Source organism: Lepeophtheirus salmonis, chromosome 11 (assembly GCF_016086655.4).
Source record: "Lepeophtheirus salmonis chromosome 11, UVic_Lsal_1.4, whole genome shotgun sequence".
NCBI classification, from domain to species: domain Eukaryota; kingdom Metazoa; phylum Arthropoda; class Copepoda; order Siphonostomatoida; family Caligidae; genus Lepeophtheirus; species Lepeophtheirus salmonis.
The window spans coordinates 16,064,341-16,083,862 of NC_052141.2; the positions used below are offsets into that span (position 1 = coordinate 16,064,341).

The following is a 19,522-nucleotide window of genomic DNA, read 5'->3' on the forward strand; positions in this document are numbered from 1 at the left end:
ATTTCAAGCTGTAATTTGAAGTAACTGTGGGTTAAAGGAAGGAGAAATAAATTATAAACTTTTGCTTTAACACTACTTAAATATATTCTTTTTATCTTAATTTTTATTTTAACATTTATTAATTAATATTATACACTTGACTGTGTTTTTATGCTAAATTATATAATTATTATTCTTATTTTCTTCTCTTTTACGTTCCCGTCTTTTCCAATAACCGACCAAAAGATCGGTCCGGGCGACGTCACATATACAACAGTTAAAAAAGCTTCTCACTTTATAATATCTACTACGAACCTCAAATGTCAAATGATAGAGGATTAACTCCTTCAATTAAGATTTCTAAATAACTGTTTAATTGAAGATTAGCGGCTCAAACACTCACTGCATTATTAAATCCTAGCATTGTATCGCAAAGATAATTATGTTATCAAAAATTATTGTGAATTGAAGTGAAAGAATAAATCGGAATTTTTTAAATATATAGGCTTTTTCACTAGGAACGCTCACATTTTACGTTGATAGGTTTCGAAAACGACGTCATATTTGTGATTGTTTCTTTGACAGCTCTGCTCAGAAATAATTGTAGTTCCATCATGAAGCAGTACACACTCGAGCAACGCTTACAAATTATTAAAATTTATTACAAAAGTGGTGATTCTTTGATCCAAACTTTAAGAGCGTTAACGCCAATTTATGGTCAACGTAATCGACCTGCAAAATCAACAATTCAACGTTTGGTGAAAAAATTTAAGTCCACATACATGCTACATAATGTTCCTGTGCCAGTGAGACAAAGAAATGCACGAAGTGTAAAAAATATTGCTGCCGCGAGCGCAGCAATTCAAGATGACCCAAATTTGTCTCTTACGCGCCGTTCTCAATCGTTGGGCATCTCTGTGACATCGTTGTGGCGAATTTTTGCGAAAAGCGTCGGGAATTCGTAAAATGGGCTGAAGGAAAATTTTGCTATTAGACCCTGACTTAGGGTATAACCACAACTCCGGATATGCTCCTAAACCTACACCCACGACATAAACTGAATATAGTTATATTTTTAAATTTAAACATTTCACTGGTATTCAGGGCAAGTATTAAATTAAATCCAACACTTAAACGGAACACCTATAGAGTGAGATCGGGACTTATCATATTAATGCATCAAAAGGAGAATGAGTGTTGATTACTAATTAGGGTGGGCCAGAAACCAAAAAGTTAGAAAATCGAATATGGCTATTTATACTTTAATGCTATGCATAAAAATAAGTATACATGCTAAATTTAAGATGGTTCGGAAAACGTTCGTAGCGGCCAAAAAGAGATTGAAATATAAATATCTCATATTTTTTATTATTCCTCATTCTTTAGTATACATTGTATGACAAGTCAATAAATTCATGGTTAACAGTTTATCATTATATAATTCATTGGTATCTTACTTAAAATATTTCCATAAGTATAAACTAGGCATAACAACCCCAGAGATTAGCTCTTGATGACTCTGTTCTTAATAATGCAAAACGAATTTTAAATAACCCCTTTACAAACTCACATCAAAAGCTATTTCAATACCGATTAAACATGGCCTCTCTCTTTACGAATTCTTTAATTGAGACGGGCAAATCTTCTTTAAATAATTGTTCAATTTGAGAATTTATCTTGCTAAAATGGGAAAAAACAATAAATCATTTTAAACTTCTATTGAAATATTATGCTATTTCTAAAGTTAGTATTCTCAAGTGTTATTGAATACCCAGAAACATTGTTGGTATATATTGGTATTTATACACAAAATTTGCAGTATTAATAATCATCAAATATATATATTCTTTTTTTCGGCAAAGTGATCATTCAGCAATATCTCAGTTCAGCAAAATGGCATTCGGCAATAAGGTTCGAATATAAATGATATGTTAAAGATTGACGTTATATATATTGTACATCTTTAGTCATAGAGATAATTTCTAACTTTAACGGATAAAGGGTTCGATTTAAGCTTAATTTTTTGTAATTGACTTGTAGAAAAAATGTGAAAGGTAATATATGTAGCACTCCTACTTCGACGAGGCCTTACTGTATAAGGACGTTTTCTCTACTCAGTTTAATGCTGTGTCGTAAGCTGCAGGAGTGGAATCGACACTCCTAAATCTTTGGAGGACTCATTACATATTTGAATAAGGACATTGAAGACGACCTAACGGATAACAAATCCTCCCGTTCTACATGACATTGCTTAATAAAAAGAAGCAAACTACAAAAATCTTTATACCCGAAACACACTCTTTAATCTTGCAAAAAGGGAAATACGAATTGGACATCTTCTGATGGAAGATGCAATAAATAATTTGAATTATTAAATGAGCAAATAGACGCGTGTCACTCCACCAATCAACTCAACAGTTTGTTAGACATCCAATTAAGGTTGTTGTAGAGTAGGAGGTTATTTTTTATCCTTATCTAGTTTGTGTAATTGTGATTCAAATAAAGTTAAGATTCTTGATGTAATTGATAAAGTCAAAGCTTATTCTTGGATAGGAAAACTATACTGTGGAACCAAAAGAGAGGATTAAGAAAATTGAGAAATTGATTTCTTCTAATGCCTCGTATACCAATAAGTTAGAACTTGCAAATTTTGCTCTCTTCACCATCAATAAGGACAGAGGAAGACAAATATATACAATGGACCTTGCTTATAAGTGCTATATACGTAGTAAAATTATATGATTATTTTTAAATTGATTGAATTAATAGCTTAGAAACGTCTCATTTCATAGTTAAAAACTATGGTCCCTCTGTTAATGTGCAAGAAAATAGGAAAGGTATGCATTTCTGTTTTCAGAGTTAAATATTATTTATACCGCACTAATTTTGTTTCTGTGAGGGTATTTAAAAAAATGATATGCATATATTTTTTTTTTAACTAGGGTCTTGAATGTATTATTATTATTTTATATAATGCTGGTATATTGTCTTCTACATTAAAGATGTTGTTTTATTGGAGTCCAAAAAACATAATCTCCATGCATTTCAAGATACTTCACTTTGTTCCTTGGCTTGTCTCCAAATCTAGCAAAATATCAAAGATTTCTTTATTGAGGGTTCCCCTCAGCAAAAACAAGGTTGTGTGTTTTCAATCTCCGTGCTTCATCCCTTTTCATTATATCCCATTTCCACTCCAGATATTAGTAGAACTCATTAATTCTGTAAACGGAGTAAATAAGAATCTTATATAACCCGAGCAATGTGGTTACTCCCGCTAGTTATAATTAAAGACCTCTTTAGGAAGAAGAAAAAATACATTATTCGTTATTAAACGGTCAATCCCCGAATAGATTTTTTTATTAAACGTTTGACAACCATAATAAAACCTCTTCAATATTAATAAAGTGTAATTTAAACAAAAATTAACCATTTTCTTTTCTTTATTTAATGAATACTCTCATTTTTTTCAAAGTTATTCACAAGAATAAAATACATTTGCAAAGATAAATTTATATAAAACCCAATAAGCAAGTTCGATGAATGATATAATGCTAAATCCGAGCATGAGTCCAAGGATTCCACCAATTTGACCCAAAAACTTGATTGTCGTCAATTTTCTTTGCCTTTTATATTGCAAAACTGCAGATTTATCAAAATAAAAGTTTAATATAGCAATATCCTTGTCGTAAGCATTATACTCCGTGGAACTTTTAATGAAGTCATCTAGTTGAATGCTCGAATCAATATCTCGTAAGGGTGAAGTATATTTCTTTTCAATAAGATTGTAGGATTCGTCATTTAAAATGTCCTATTTTAATTAATAAAAAAAAACCTTAATGAAAGGATTTCGTGTATTTGAAGAAATGATACAGTCATATTAGTATATCCATATCTAAATATTTTAAATATCATAAAAACAAAGGCCATTCCTTGTTTCATCGATTAACATTTTTCAACAGTCTTAAGCATTTGAACAATAGTTTTAAATGACCGTCGATATTTAGGGCAAAGCTATAAAACAAAGGACCAAACGCATTTGTTAGCTGGAGTATATTCATTTTTTAACTAATCATATCGATACCTTTATGGTATGGCGCAAACTTCATCATAAAAGAAATTTAAAAAAAAAAAAAACCCGAAATCATCTCGTAGTTAGCCAAATAAATCAATCATACCACCTGATATTTGTCTATTAGGTACTCCAAGACTATAATTGTTATAAAATATTATTGCTCCACAATTTTTAAAAGGAATTACATCAAATGTATTTTATAATATTAAAATCCTAAATAGTATTTGATTCAATATTGTTTCATAATATTGAATCAAAAGCGTATTTGTATATACATTTCTTCATAGAAATATTAAGATGAGCAGCATACATATAGTATTTGCTTATACAAGTTCTAATTTGTATATGCAAATTATACAAGTTTCAACAAAAAAATGAGATGAATGAGGGATTCGCAGTACTAAGGATGAAGGTATTGTGTTTGTCTTTTAAGAAGTACTTTGGGTGGGGAGGGGGACATTGTAGTTTATCTGGACTGAGGGATGTGGCCGGAGGAGATGTCATCTCATTAAGTAAAGCACTACAACTTTTTCTTATATCCACCATGAGCCATTACAGGATCAACATGATGGATATCATGGAGAGGAATTTCTATTTCATCAAATCCATGAATTCCTGAACCAGGAAACTTATATAAACATACATAAATAGAAATATACAGTACAGAGTACAATGATCCTAAGTAAAAACTTATTCGAGCAATTGTGATCAATTGAATCGAGATTCCTCTCTTCTTCATTCCATTAAAAATATTCTTCTCTTTGCAAAGCTATTATAAGTAGTGATGGACGATTTAAAAAAAAATCCTGATGCCGATTCTGGTGTATTCTAGTAATTGGCGATGCCAAATCCAATTCTTTAAAATTCTAAGTAATAGTTAAAAAATACCATTTTGCAGTCAGTGGAGTCCACTGGATTGATTGGGGGTGGGGGGCTATTTTGAGAAAAGTAATAAATAATAATAATTAAGAATCAGAATTGCAAATTGATTATTTTTCCGATGCTGATGCCGATTTCTATTCTAGAAAAAACAACCGATTCCGATTAATCGTCCCATCACTAATTAAGAGGTTGCGATATTTGAATTTCAATTATCCGCTGTGGCTTTCTCCATTTTTGAGATAATAAGAGAAAGTATGACTTATGCAATGAACCCATTAAATATTCCATGGATGATCGACATATTAAGTTCAAATGCCCACAGTTATTACTCATAAATAGATAATAATCATGTACTTTTAATAGATCAAAATGTATGATCGTATCAATGGTTACTTGGTATAATTAGAGTAACTCATGTTGTAATTAAACAATACATTTTAAGACGAAGTAATTGTCACTTGTACAAATGACAAATTTCAACATGTACAATTGACAAATACAAATTTCAACTTGTACAACCATTCCAACTTGTACACGACATATATATGTTGGAGTTAAAGTAAGAAATCCGTTAATATATAAAATAACTAGTTAATTCCATAATAACTGAAATAGACCGTTAATGTCCCTAATAACTGAAAAAGACCGTTAATGTGCAAAATCATTGAAATCATAAATTCCGTTTACGAGACCCTTTCCAAAGATACAAATTGATGCTTGGCCCATGGGATGCGCAGCATGCCCACAGGGCTTGATTTAGAATCAGCACCCGTCGTCAGTTCATGTATTATAATCAGGGACGTCATCGAATGTAACCCCGGTTGATATCCCGATCCACGGGTTGTCTTGCGTGCCAACGAGACTAACAAACGGGTTTGAGCCCGCCGTCAATTCATGTATTACCGTCAGAGACTCCATCCACTATAGAAACGGTTGATATCCTAACCCACGTATTGTTTTTTGTGCCAATGCGATTAACACATAAGTTGGAACGGGGAGGAAAGTTTGCGTGATACAACAAAGGTAACGATGTGAGGCAGAATAGAATAGGGGAGATACATAAATAAATATACAAAGAGAAAAGGGAGAGGAGATTTTACTTGGCTTACAAACACCATCTTAAAAACCCTGAGGCTCAAAATAATATCATAGGAATACGTTTGGTTATTTTATAAGTCTACTTGCGAAATTTCAGATTGATTTGTTCGACTGTTTTTGATTCCATGTGTGGTAACACCAAAAACAGACTTATAAATATATTAAAGATGTCATAATGTTTGCGTCCATTCATTCGAGCGAGTATTTATTTTGGAGAGCTTCTTTTCAACGATATTTTCATATATAAATGAAAATAAATATAAATGACGTTATTATTAGACGTTTTTACTCACCAAAGGTGTGTTTAAAATCAAATGGGATAAGTCTAGCAGGATTAGCTGGGGCTCTTGTCAGATTTCGTCTCAACTCCCTCAGTTTCTATGAAGGAAATAATTTAAAAACACTCTTGAGTATGAAGGCGTTCAAACACTTTGATCCATGGTCTCCGTGGAAAAAGGATACATCTTCTTTGATCATTCTCGTTGTCAATGTTATGAACGTGAACCCTTGATCCATGGAAATGTTTGTTAATTTTGTAAAATAATGACGTCATTCATTTAGTTTATATAAGGTATATGAAAATGTCGCTCAAAAGAAACTTGCCCAAGTAAATCCTTGCTCAAATCAAGGTTAATAGAAATGAATTTCGCTAGGATGACACTCCCTGAAAATATTAATGCACGCCAGTAATATTATTTTATTTATATTCTACCCATGCAAAGATGTGCGGAGGATCGGTTGATTCAAAATCACAAAGGTATGACATATCCAAATTTAAGTAGTTACAGTCTCTAAACGGAACAGACGTAAAAGATGTGGAATATATTGTTTCTTTGCAGTCAGATTTACAATCACATATTAGTTCGTCGAGATCCATTGCTCTTTAAAATACAAATATATATTCTTGAATGTAATATTTAAATACAAAAACATGGCAGAGTACAAACTTGATAAAGGCCTTTGTTTTCCAGGGATCACAAATATTAATATCCTTATCTAGAACTGGAAAGTACCAAGGAGTACAATTTGTTTTCCGTCGGCCCTTTTCCAGATCACATTCGAAGAGACAATTGTTTCGTGTATAATCTTTGAAGTATTTTAATTCCTTTTCATCGTGAAAGAAACAATTCCTTTTGGACAATTGAATACCTTTTACTTCCTCTTCTGACACAATATCCGTTGCTGATATCGAAATATAGTTTTGTTCCCCTGGCCTTATTGCAATAGAGTGTTTGGACAAGAGTGGAAATTGCTTTTTCCCCCTACATAGGCATAATATCCCATTTCGTCTGAAGTTATTGTCGACATTTCAATTTTATTTGTATTGGCGTCCAACATCACAACTAAGCCTTCATCTTGCCCATCCTTTGGAAATGGCTCCTTTCCTTCAGAATTTCAAAAAGTTAATTAAAAGAGGGCATTGATAGATGGATGATCAATAAATACCTTTAAGAACCCAATGCGATGGTCGACTTGAATAATTCTTTTCTACTTTTTGAAGTTCCGAGAGCTTTTTGGAGTATTTGCTCTCGCGGAACAAATTTTCAGCCTTTTCTAAATTAAATACGCAGCACAATCCTTTGCTAGTTGGAAAAGATTCAAACAAGGAGGAACAAGGCACTTCCTTCCTCTTCCACCAACATTTTTTGAGAAAAGAAACTATGGGATGACTCCCTTGTATTCCAATTCAACATCCAAAACGTGTGTCTTACCTTTTTCTATGGGTTCAATTACTTCGAAGCAGGGCATTTTGTCAAACCATAAAAGTTGAAAGAGCTCATCGAAGGCTTTCATTTGATCTAAATTTCTGAAGAATTTATCTATTTCTTCTCTTATCAAACTATTGTATTTTTGGATATGATAAATACGCTGAGGCAATATCAATTGATTTGTAGGGCTCTAGAATCATAGGTGATATTAAAATATTGCCATTTTTAGGGACGTCCGTGGGATAGAAGGGTTGTAGCTCCCCCCCCCCAGAAAAAAATTAATAAAGGAATTTTTCTTTTTTACTAGAAATTTTTTCGTCATTTGGGCAAATTATGGAGCAGTGCAATAAATTTAATAATTCAATTTTTTTTTCCAAAAATTTTAAATTTTATTTTTTTATTCCAAAAAATTTAATATTTCTAATTTTTTATGAATAACTATAAATTTGTAAATTTTTTTTTTTAAATGTTGTATTTGTAATTTAATTTTTTTTAATTTAATATTCTGTGTGTCTATGGATTTTTTTAAAATTTTTTCCAAAATTTTTATATTTGAAATTTAATTTTAGATATTTTTTTTCCAAAATTTTTAATTTTCTGCGAGTCCCTATGAATTTTTTTAATTTGAAATTAAATTTTTTCTCTATAGCTTTGGATTTTTAAATTCTTTGCAGAAAATTATAATTTTTTGGACTTTAAAAAAATATATATACATTTATTTAACCCTGCGGACGACCCTGATTTCATATACAAAATAGACAACTTACAGTATTTATTTTTTTATAAGGACATTTAGGGATATTTTTAATGCAAATAACGTAGTTTTCATTACTACAATCTTCTCTAGAAAAAAGAATACTGGTTTCATTTAAGTAAACAACCACGCAGTCCCCATTTCCATCGTCAAAAAACACATCCTCGTGGATTTTAGATAGCTTTAAAAGTAAACTCAAATCAAATGTTCCCACATCGATGTAATATTTATCGTTCACATTATAATTTTCAATAACTCCTTTTAAAACATTAATATCCTCTGTTGATAGGAATTTGAATGTATCCCCTCCAAGATCGCTACAATGATCCTTATATTCTTGCTTTGTATATTGGCTTTCAGACAAAAAGGTACATTTACCTCGACTGTTCCAGAAGGGCTTTGGACAAATATTTTTCGATTCTATAGAGATATTAATGCAATAAATAGATAATATTAATCTTCCCTATTTGCGTTCAACCAGGGAGTACTAGAGAGATAGAGATTTTGTTTACTACCTTCTACCTTGTTTTCCCTTTTTATTCAGTTATTAAAAGTATCCTGTGGTTTTTTACTTCGAATGATTCGATTATAATTGAAGAAGAGGGATAAGATTTTAATTATTATGTCAAGTTCTTTTTGCATCAGACAATTTGTGAACTCCAAGCTCAACAGCCAGATCAATGGCGTGTGGGGTACCCATAGTTTTGGAGGGGAAGAATCCTGAATGTTTTGAGCTAATCCTCTGCGGAGGTTGGGGGGGGTGCTGGACCTATGAAACACTTTTTGTAGTAAATGCAGCGTGGGGCTTTAGGTTTTCATCCCCTTCAGTCATTATGATACATCCGGCCCTGTCATGATGTCCATTTATTCATTACTACACTTACAAAGTATCATCGAATGCTTACAATTATAACTATTTTTCATGATTGAGTCACACTTCACTAGTTATGACATGGCTGTGGAGTCTTGTCATGTTTGTATATCTACGACTTCACAACTCTAAGTTTGAATTATTCATGATATATATTAATATCCTTTTGTTTTTTACTTTTTAGATCTTGCAAAATGTATTGCTGTTCTCCTGGCTGTCATTCAAGCACCAAAGTCAAGCGAGGATCTTTTGCGCATGAACCTGAGGCTCAAAATGTATTCTTTCATTCTTTTTCAAGGGATATTAATGTTGCGAATAAATGGATGAACCTTATTCCAAGAAAAGACTGGAAATCCAGACAACATTCAGAAATATGTAGCAAGCCTTTTGCCGATTCTTTTTTTAAAGAAAAAAATGTTACACAAAAGAATATATAGAAGCAAAAAACGTTCCAAAATGGTGCAGAAATATACAAAATTGTCTTAAAGATCTTATAGAAATGTATTAGTAACTTTTCTAGAAACGAAATATTGATGTATCAAGACCATGTGATATTGATTTTCCACAGTATGTGTGCCGAGGCCATGAGCTTTTAACTTATTTGCTGTTAAATTGTCCGATTTATTTTCAAACAAATATATAAAAGGTATGAGTTCGAAGAAAGGAAAACAGCCCAAAAATAATTAATCAGGAAATAAAATTGAAAAAGTATGTGGATTGTTGTATTTTTGTATTTTATAAGAGATTCTATGTAATATATGGATATATATAATTACATAGAATGATATTTTGTGTTTTTATTTTTATTTATTCGGGTGGTTTATTGATTCTCGAATGAATTGAATCATATTTAGAATTCGAAAACTATTCATTTCGTAAATCTTAACTTTTAGTATGTTACTACAACAGAAATTCTTCAAATATTATTCAAATAGAAATAATATTTGAAATCATTTTATTTAGGGGCATTGAAGATCTTGGAACGTCGTACCTATGTATATTATGTAAATGCTTACATGTGTATAAAAAAATCATGGATAAAACAGTGGGTTCTCCATCTCTCTAGTACACCCTGGTTCAGCTAAATACGAGGTTCATTGTCAAGGTACTAATGACTCAAATGAACTAAAATTTCATTAACAATTTTTTTTTTACAATTTTAATATTTGTCAATGAGTAATTCCTCGTCCACCCTCACCTCTCCAATAACTCAAATGCTACCCTTGATATAGTTGGGAGAGTTAGGAATGACCCATTTGTTATAATAATAAAAAATCTTGAAAATCTGGGTGAATCCATGTCAAATTGCACAGATTTAACATTAAGCCAAGTATTTGACTAATTTTTGGATATCTAATTAAAATAAGGAATTATGCAAAATTAATTTGGACTCATTCGGATTGGAGATAGGACGGGTCTTAGATCCGGATTTGTAGTATTCGGGTATACTATAAGTAAACTTTCATTATGTGAAATTATCCTATACTTAAACATACTCGAACTTTTAGAAATCTTAAAAAAGATACAATGGATTTTTCGACTCTTATAAGCAGTATACATTATTGCCTAATAAAGATAGGAAGGATCTGGAATCCGGATCTGAAGTACTCGGGTACGATATACATAGGTTAATTGGTGTTATCTAGGATCCAAACAGACTTTAGGTGTTCGTAGCTTTACAGATCTGCGGGATTTTTTAATCTTAAAAAGCTTTCTAAATACTTAATCTTAGTTTTTTTAAATATGAGATATTCTCTATATTTAACGTAGTATTTCTATTTATCTTGATTAGTACTTGGATCAGTGGCACTAGAACCATTAAAGATGATATTCTGAGAGAACTTAAGAAATAAATAGCAATTGGTGTGATTAGCTTATTTGGCTAACTACCAGATGATTTCAGGCCTTTTTTCTGTTTCTTTTAGATGGAAAGGTTGCGTGATATAGTAATAAAAGTAACGACGTATTTAGTGCAAAAATTGATTAATACTATTTTAAAAAGAGAGAATAATCACAAAAAGCTAAAATTAGCCCATAGTTTAGAGTTAATTTATATATTCAAAGATGCTTGCTTTACAAGCTCTGTGATTTGACAAGGATAGCCCCAGCTCAAGGATTGAGCCATACCTACTGCTGCTATACATGATTTACGCGAAATACATGCCAAACTGAGAGTCTCCGAACATTTCTTCCTTATAAAAGAAATAGTTCTCTTAATATTCACGGCTATGCAATTCCCAAGGGTGTCATTCATTCGAAGAGAAATTCCATATGGACTAGTATAACTCTCCAATTCCTGTTCGTCTATTTTTAAATCAACATAAAACTCATTTAATTCATTCCAAATCTTTTGAATGTCCATGATAGTTTGTATATCTTTCATTGAAGTTATATCGAAGACAACACCATCATATGAATCACAATATAAACCCAGATCCGTTTTATCAATTTTAAATGCCTGATCTACATAAAAGCAAGTATCATTTGAGGATAAACAAATGAATTCATCAGGACAACCCGTATTTTCACTCTCTAAATTATACAAAAAAATATTTTAAGTTTTCTTCATTTTATATTAGGTTGAGTCATAAATAACAGAGGGGAACACTCATTTTGTACAAATGAATTCAAGCCAAAAAAGGAATTTATCTTTGAGTGCAGAACCCAAAATTGATCTTAGTTTTGTTCTCAGTCATTTGAATTCGGAAATACCTGGGGTTTTAGTAATTCGGAACTATAATCCTTCAGAGTCATTTTTTACCATTAAATCAATCCCCAAATTATAAGAAGGATTAATAAAACTCTTGTAAAAATGTTTTATTGATTCTGTATCTTGTTCTGCACTCGATATATTTCCATTTTTAGGCAGAAAAATGATGAATAACGACACACTTATTTAGAACCTTATTCCTCATCAATATATATTATGAATAAGTTATATTATAGCTTATACTATGAAAAAAATATTCAATGTATAATTTTAAAATTCTATAAGCCAGAGCCGGGCAACGTACAATTCATTTGTACAAATCCCTTCCCCCAATTGTTCCCGTGAGTAATTTGCGAGTGCCATAACATAAACGATACATGAAATTTTATATTATCATCGTTATTCTCCACTCTCAAGTGAAAAAATGATATTTTTTTTCATTTGGGTATTAAGTGTCAAAGTACATGTACGTCAAATGCATTAGTTAGTCATTTGACCTCTGTATGATGGAGAATCGTAGCTATGTCTATCAGTCACAGAGATTTACAATGAACTCTCTAACACCGAGCCAGAACACTCCCTTATAGAGCCATGGAGGATGACAATTTTACTCTGGGGAAGAAGGGTCCTCCAGAACGTCCTGGATGACGCGTAGGTTCAACAATATCGCCCGTGTTCGTGAACTGATTGAATCTATCTATATTGGCAATTATTGGCTAAATGCTCAACAAGTTTCAGCAGACTTTTTTACCGTAAAAATTGTTAATGGGATCCTGAAAGAGAATCTAGGACATTGGTTTCCAAAGTGGGCGTCGCAGGATACAACAGAGAGAATTCCAAAATGAAGAATATAATTGAAATTGACATTAAATTGACTAGCATCAAAACTTAAATAATGAATGGCCCACTTAAAAAGTTACAGGACCACTGCCACGGCGTAATACCATCCCAGTGCAACTATGTAATATGATTGTAATGTTACTTAGCATTTTATGGTACATACAAATTATTTATGACACAACCTAAAACAACAAAAATTATTAACAATTATACCAGAATCGTCCTTCGTTTCTTCATAAATGTTCCTTGTTTTACTCATAAGACAAGGATTAATTTTGTTTTGTGCAATGCTTGTAGAAGATGTTGCATCTGGATTTATGGATTTGATGATCTTTAACGCTTCTTCTATGTTAATGTTTTTTGTGTTAAAATTTTCATTGAGATATTCTGCAAAATTTATTCTTTATTTTATTATGATTGTACAGAATAAAAAATTACGTATCACTTACCTTGCAAATATTCTAATCCTTTGGATATCACACTGCTTCGAGAAATATTCTTTTTTTGTAAGAAATATTTCTCCAAACGTAATTGAATTACTTTTTTTGTAACGTCTTTTAAATTCCCCTGTCAAGATTTTTGAAATATTAGGTCAAGTAAAAAGTTCTGAGAGTTTTTTACTAGATGTCTTTAGTGAGCTATACCTCATAATTAATACATTGCATTAAAAATGCTTAAAGTATGCTTAAAGACTAATTTTACACCTAAAAAAAGTTCATTTATAGTTTTGTGAAGCCTGTTGTGTGTTATAGCCTTCCAAAATGTAAGTAAAAAAAGAGAAAATTCGATACATTCTTCACTATTACTACAATCAAGGTTAATAGGCAGAGGAGGGCCCCATATTTTTTTTTTGCTATTTATGGGCCCAATACAGTATTGAATACAACAACAAAGCGTTAGTTCCATTGACTCCGTCCTGGTAACATGGACGTCAAAGATTAGGCCAATCATCGAAAATGTTGATCAAATAATGGAAATCGTGTAGTTGGACCAACAAGTTAATTAATTTACAAGTGGGGGGGGCGTTGTACTTGTTACAAATAATGACGTTTTGAAAAGACAAAAATATTTTTATTGTTAGAATTTTTAGGAAGACACAAAATTTGAATAAATAATGGGTTGGGGGGGGAGGGACAATGGCCCATTGGCCCTTATTGTTCCGACGTCACTGATGTGTAGAGATGAGTTGAAGAATGTTTGTCTTTTTTAGACTCGGTTGCAACAAATTCCTTAATTCGGGGTTTGAGTTAGCCCTGATTACGCTTGTAAATACTTTATTTTTGTCGATATCGTTCCCACCAAGGTTGAATGAAATACAAGTTTATACCGTAAAGCTTTTCCGAATGATTTTTGACTTCCACCACCCTTTTTAATAGTGACGTCAAAAAGTATAACTGTTACCAAGAGTAGCTATATATCACCTTCTTTGACAGTTACTTTACGAGTACCATTGTTATCATCTACGACGTCATAATCTGTCTGCCTTGCCCAGCAAGGAATCCGAGAATCAGGTATATTTCTGGATTCGGAATCGAGATCCACATTGTGAAAATAATGCTTAATTTGCTATTCCAATTTTTTTATTTATTACGTACATTTAACTATTTATTACTTTTTTAAGCTATGAAAAAAATATCCCCCCTCAAAAAAAGAAAATAAATAAGGAATTTTTTTACTAGAACATTTAATATTTCAATTTTTTTTTTTTTAAATTTAATATTTGAAATTTTTTTTTAATTTTTTTTCAAAAAAATTTAATTTATTTCATTCCCTGGTCAACAGCTGTGGATTTAGGACATTTTTTACAAAAAATAAAAAAAATTGCTATAGAATTGCTATGGTTTTTCAATTTTTTTTTTTAAAAAAAAATATAATATCGAATTGTATATTTGAATTTTCTAACATCAAATTTAATATTTGAATCTTTCAGATTTTTTTTTTTTTATAAAAAATCCAAAAACCAAGCTTTTCCTCCTAAAATATAATTCTTTGGACGCCCTTGATAAAAAAATTGTATTTTTAATTCAGCATCAAGATTGGCATCGAGATTTTTTTTAGGAATCGTCCCATAACTAATGTCTATATTTATTGATTTCGAAAGTTGAAAGAAAATGTATTCCGCCGTTTTTGTATAGTCTATTTAGTTACTGTTGAAATTTATATAATTTTGTGACTTATATTTAAAAAAGAAAAAAGAAATCAGGAAAATATGTCGACACTTTCCGGTTCAATTACAAATTTTTGAAACCAGTCTTATTTTATAACATTGTTTAACTTGTCATAATTACTTACCTAAAAATAAATTATACAACTTGGGTGGATAATTCTAAAATAGCAATTATATTTAAGACCCTTCCGTCTGGTATAAACGTTTTTAAATTATAAAAAAAGATGGTTTAATACGAAATATCATCAATTGATATAAATATTTCTACCCTCTGTTGATGAAGATCCTTTTTATAAGGCAATTAGTGAACCGGGTAAAAGAAACCCCCAATAATAATGTTTGATAAAATTTCATATGAATATTCTTCCATTATGCAAATTTGGGTAATGAAATTAATACAGTTTTTTTGATGAGGTTGCATTTAAAAAAATCAAATAATACCACTAATTCTATGTCAAATCGACCAGGGCATTTAATCCAACCACCTCAAATTAAGATAATTTTTGCCACAGAAGCTCAAATTAATGAGTATATCAAGTGTGCTAAATTTCAGCACATAATTCATTGTTGTTCATAACATATAGATACTTGTTCAAGTACCTTTTTAACTTATAATCAATATTATGAATGACTATACTTCAGTATTCTTTTGTAAGTCTATTTAGATGATTAAAAAAATTTAAGATAGAAAAGTAACCTTACTTTAAGATCCAATCCTAAGAGCTATGATAAAAAAATAGGCTGATTTTTGGCACAGTGATACCCCTACATATGTGGAACATGTTGCCAAAATTTGATTTTCATAAGAGTTGGCCTTTTTTATTTAAATTCTTGATCAATTATTTGCAAGTGCATTTCAGAACTTTTTTAATTTTTTTTTAAAATCAAAATTGAGGTCATAAGACATTTAATTATTCTACTTTTAAATTTATTTTTAGGATTTTTATAGTTCTAAATAACCATTTACCAAAATTTAATAGGTTAGCCCTTTTGGATAAAAAAATGTAGAACAAAACGATTTCGATTCAACCATTGCATAAAAAAAAAGCGTACACTTAAAAAAAGTTCATTTACCGTTGTGTGTTTGGTGAACCCAGGTATGTGTTACAGCGTTCCAAAATGGAAGGGAAAAAAAGAAGAAAATTCGATACATTCCACAGTATCGCTACGAACAAGGGAATAGGCAGAGCAAGGGCCAAATAAAATTGTGCTATTTATGGACCCAATACAGTATATAATGCACCCTCAAAGCAATGGTTCCATCGATTCCGTTCTGGTAATATGACGTCGAAGATGAGAGACAATCTGGTAGGCCAATCATCGAAAATATCGATCAAATAATGAAAATCGTTGAGTTGGACAGGCATGTGTGCACCAGTTCCATTGCTCAGGAATTGAAGATTAACCAGAAAACCATTTGGAACCAGCATAATCGGATAATCCTAACTATCTTAACTTTATTTTCAAAATAAAGTGAAAAAACACTCAGAACTTTTTAAATAATTAGTAGGTGAAGTAAAAAGTTAAAACTCATAAATAGTTTGACTTTTTTTTTTTTTTTTTTGCACGGAATATTATCGTCATCGATATTCAACTCAACCTAACCAGGTTAGTTTATTAAAAATTCTTAATAAATATTAAAACAAAATTGACCAAAAATCAATCAAAATTGACTATTTTTAAATACAATTTTTTTTTTTCACTAATTTGAAAAAATCCTCATATACATGCTGTAGTAACTTAACTTCCTTTTTTTTATTTAATGTGTGACAATCGGGCTGCAAAAGTAGTAGCGGGGTGGGCGTGGTTTAGAGGCAAAATTCGTAAGTTTTCTTGGATATATAATCAGTCGCTAGCATGCTTTGTAAAAGTGAGGAAGTTCCTTTGCCATTAAAGGAAATATTACTGAAAAATGGTTTGTAAAATATTTATTAAAGTTAAGCTAATTACAATTTAGCTCCTGACTTTTATTAGCAGCAGGATTTATGAAAATCAGTTAATTGCGTCAGTTTTTAATACACAAAAAACGATATTTTCAATTCATTTTCATAATTAGAAATTTACAAAATTCTTTGTAAGACAAAATTCCATTCTCAATAATAAAATAATAATGATAAAGGCTTAGCGACCCGTAGTGAGTGAAGGATTCCAAGAGACGGACTATCGATGGAGTTTTTGGAGCAGACCCTCACAAAATAAAATCCTATCGACAAGAGACAGTTCACAAGGAATTCCATACCGCATATGCACACTTCTTCTTTGATGAGCACCGATCCTGAATTTAGCATCCTAATCTCCAGAGAGATTTCATTTAGTACTTTAAATCTTCCCACCTTTTTTTTCTCTCTCTTTATTTATCTCTCCTTTCTTTAATATATGTACTTTTCTTATGATATCAATTCAGCAATTACTTTTATCCTTCAAATATTATCGTGGTCTTATTTAAAATTGACAACGATATAGAGCGTTTTTGGGGAAGTTCTTTTTTTTTAGAAATTAAAGTTCATATTTTCAGCTATCCAATGATATACTTTTAAACTTTTTGTATATATTCGTCTTGAAGCTATGAGCTTCTGAATAAAAAACCCTTATTTTCAACTTTAAACAATGATAACTTGAGTTATAAGCCTCAAACCGACAATTAAAAAAAAGTTTTATAATTTTTGAACATTGGGCTTTAAAATATATTTAAAAAATGTATCTAAATCTTCAACACCAATGGCTTACAAAAGCTTAGAATCTTAAAAATAACCAAAAATATACAAAATGTATCAACTTTTTCTGAAGGCCGAGCGGCTATAAGAGAAAAAATAAGGTCATATTTGGAATCAGGGGATCAAACTCTTTTAAACTGAGTATATATTGTTTATAAGAATCTGCACTTTCAAGTACATATTTTATGGTGCTAGATGATTTCATTCCCGGTCTTTTCCTTCCCTGTAAATTAATTTCCTGTAAAACTCAACTCCAGACATTTCATTCCAACTTTGAAGAGGGATATTTAGTGATGGCATACGGTTTATGTTTATAAATAGTAGTTGGTAGTTTTTGTGTAGGGCTGTAGAGGGAGGGGTAGGTAGTGAGCAGTCGGCACTTGAGATGAGAGATGACTAGTGAATGATGGGAGACGGATATTAATGAGTTATGGGGCTTATGGAGTATAAATAACCTCATGATAAATATTTAACGGTAGTAGGAATGGGATCCCGTCATTATTTCTCCTCTTCTTCATCGTCTCTCACTACGTGCTCCTATTCCTTCTCAATAATCAACAATCCATTTCATCATCCCCTTTTCTCTTCCCTTCCTCTTTTCAGAATTCAAATCTACGTCAACAATAAGCAAGTTGCTCTGGCACCTCACTCCCTTCTCGAGTATCACCAACTCTCCCCTGCCTCAATCTCAGCTCTGGATTGAATCCTACAACAATCATCATCATTTAGATAATCCAGCTGAGACTCTTTCAACTAGTATATCCCCCTTGAAACTGGGAATGATATGTCCTTGGATGAATTTTACAGGGAATGAATTAATTGGGAATGAAATCCCCGTCCCGATATTTGATACACTTCTATCCATTCAGGATTCATCATATTCTAAATATGATTTAGATCTTTAAAAAAATCAAGGAATGTTTTTGCATCTGTTGTTTTGTTAATTACCAGGATTAAGCCAAAAGTTACAGATCGATTTTGATCAGACTTGGTATGTAGATTATATATGTCATTAAATTTTGAGAGGTCAAGGTAATGCAAAACGTGTATAACAAATACATAACTTTGAAACAAATTGAGATACATCCCTCACTTTGATTTAGGCAGAAGTTTTGCACTCTACCGAGTGGTCCATTCTAGTTTAAATAATGATATTAATCTAGATGAAAATGAGCCAACAACTCATTTAAAGTATAAAGTAGATATCTATTCATTGTATTAGCTATTCTTAAGCTAATGAGCGACTTTCAAATTAGAATGGTATAACTTACTTGATTACACAAAGTAATTGCAGGGAAATCAATTTCTTCAACTTTTAATCCAGTTGTTTCCAATGTTGTTAAAACTGGATTATTTTGCCAATCTTCATACGCCTCTTTACAAAACAAGAATCCAAGAATGATGAACAGAAAGATAATCAGGATCCATGTTATTTGCGTCACAATATTTCCCGTTTGTTCAAAGACGTAATAAATCCCATGACCTGTAGTCACCTCTGAATAGCTCTTAAAAGCCTTGTACAATCGTTGTTTTACTGATTGAAATAAAAATTTAAAATGAAGTAAATATTAAATATCGAAGGATCTTACCACTTGCTGTTTTTGGATTTAATGTGTTTTTAAGTTGCATTGTTCCTCTTTCTTTGAAATACCAATTGACTATTGACCCCATTCATACAAGACAAAATAATTATTCAATTGTAATTGAACGTTGTTGAGTTTAATTT

General features: G+C 31.3%; 1 protein-coding gene across 1 annotated transcript; it reads right to left on the reverse strand.

Moving 5' to 3' along the window:
- Positions 1-3,318: 3,318 nt before the first annotated feature.
- On the reverse strand, positions 3,319-19,467 carry LOC139906619 (uncharacterized). Its single transcript, XM_071891787.1, has 8 exons — positions 19,386-19,467; positions 19,068-19,330; positions 14,337-14,481; positions 11,443-11,897; positions 7,744-7,930; positions 6,979-7,195; positions 6,744-6,912; positions 3,319-3,787 (listed from the first exon to the last, which is right to left on the reverse strand). The coding sequence occupies exons 1-8, from the start codon at positions 19,465-19,467 to the stop codon at positions 3,452-3,454; spliced, it is 1,854 nt and encodes a 617-aa protein (XP_071747888.1). The 3' UTR covers positions 3,319-3,451.
- Positions 19,468-19,522: the final 55 nt, after the last annotated feature.

Excerpts from the sequence above, each read along its gene's own strand:
- LOC139906619 (XM_071891787.1), bottom strand. The coding sequence starts at position 19,467 with ATGGGGTCAATAGTCAATTGGTATTTCAAAGAAAGAGGAACAATGCAA. Across the intron at positions 19,331-19,385 it reads AAATCCAAAAACAGCAAGTG|TAAAACAACGATTGTACAAG; the intron begins GTAAGATCCTTC and ends TATTTCAATCAG. Across the intron at positions 7,931-11,442 it reads CTTGTCAAATCACAGAGCTT|AGCCCTACAAATCAATTGAT; the intron begins GTAAAGCAAGCA and ends CTATGATTCTAG.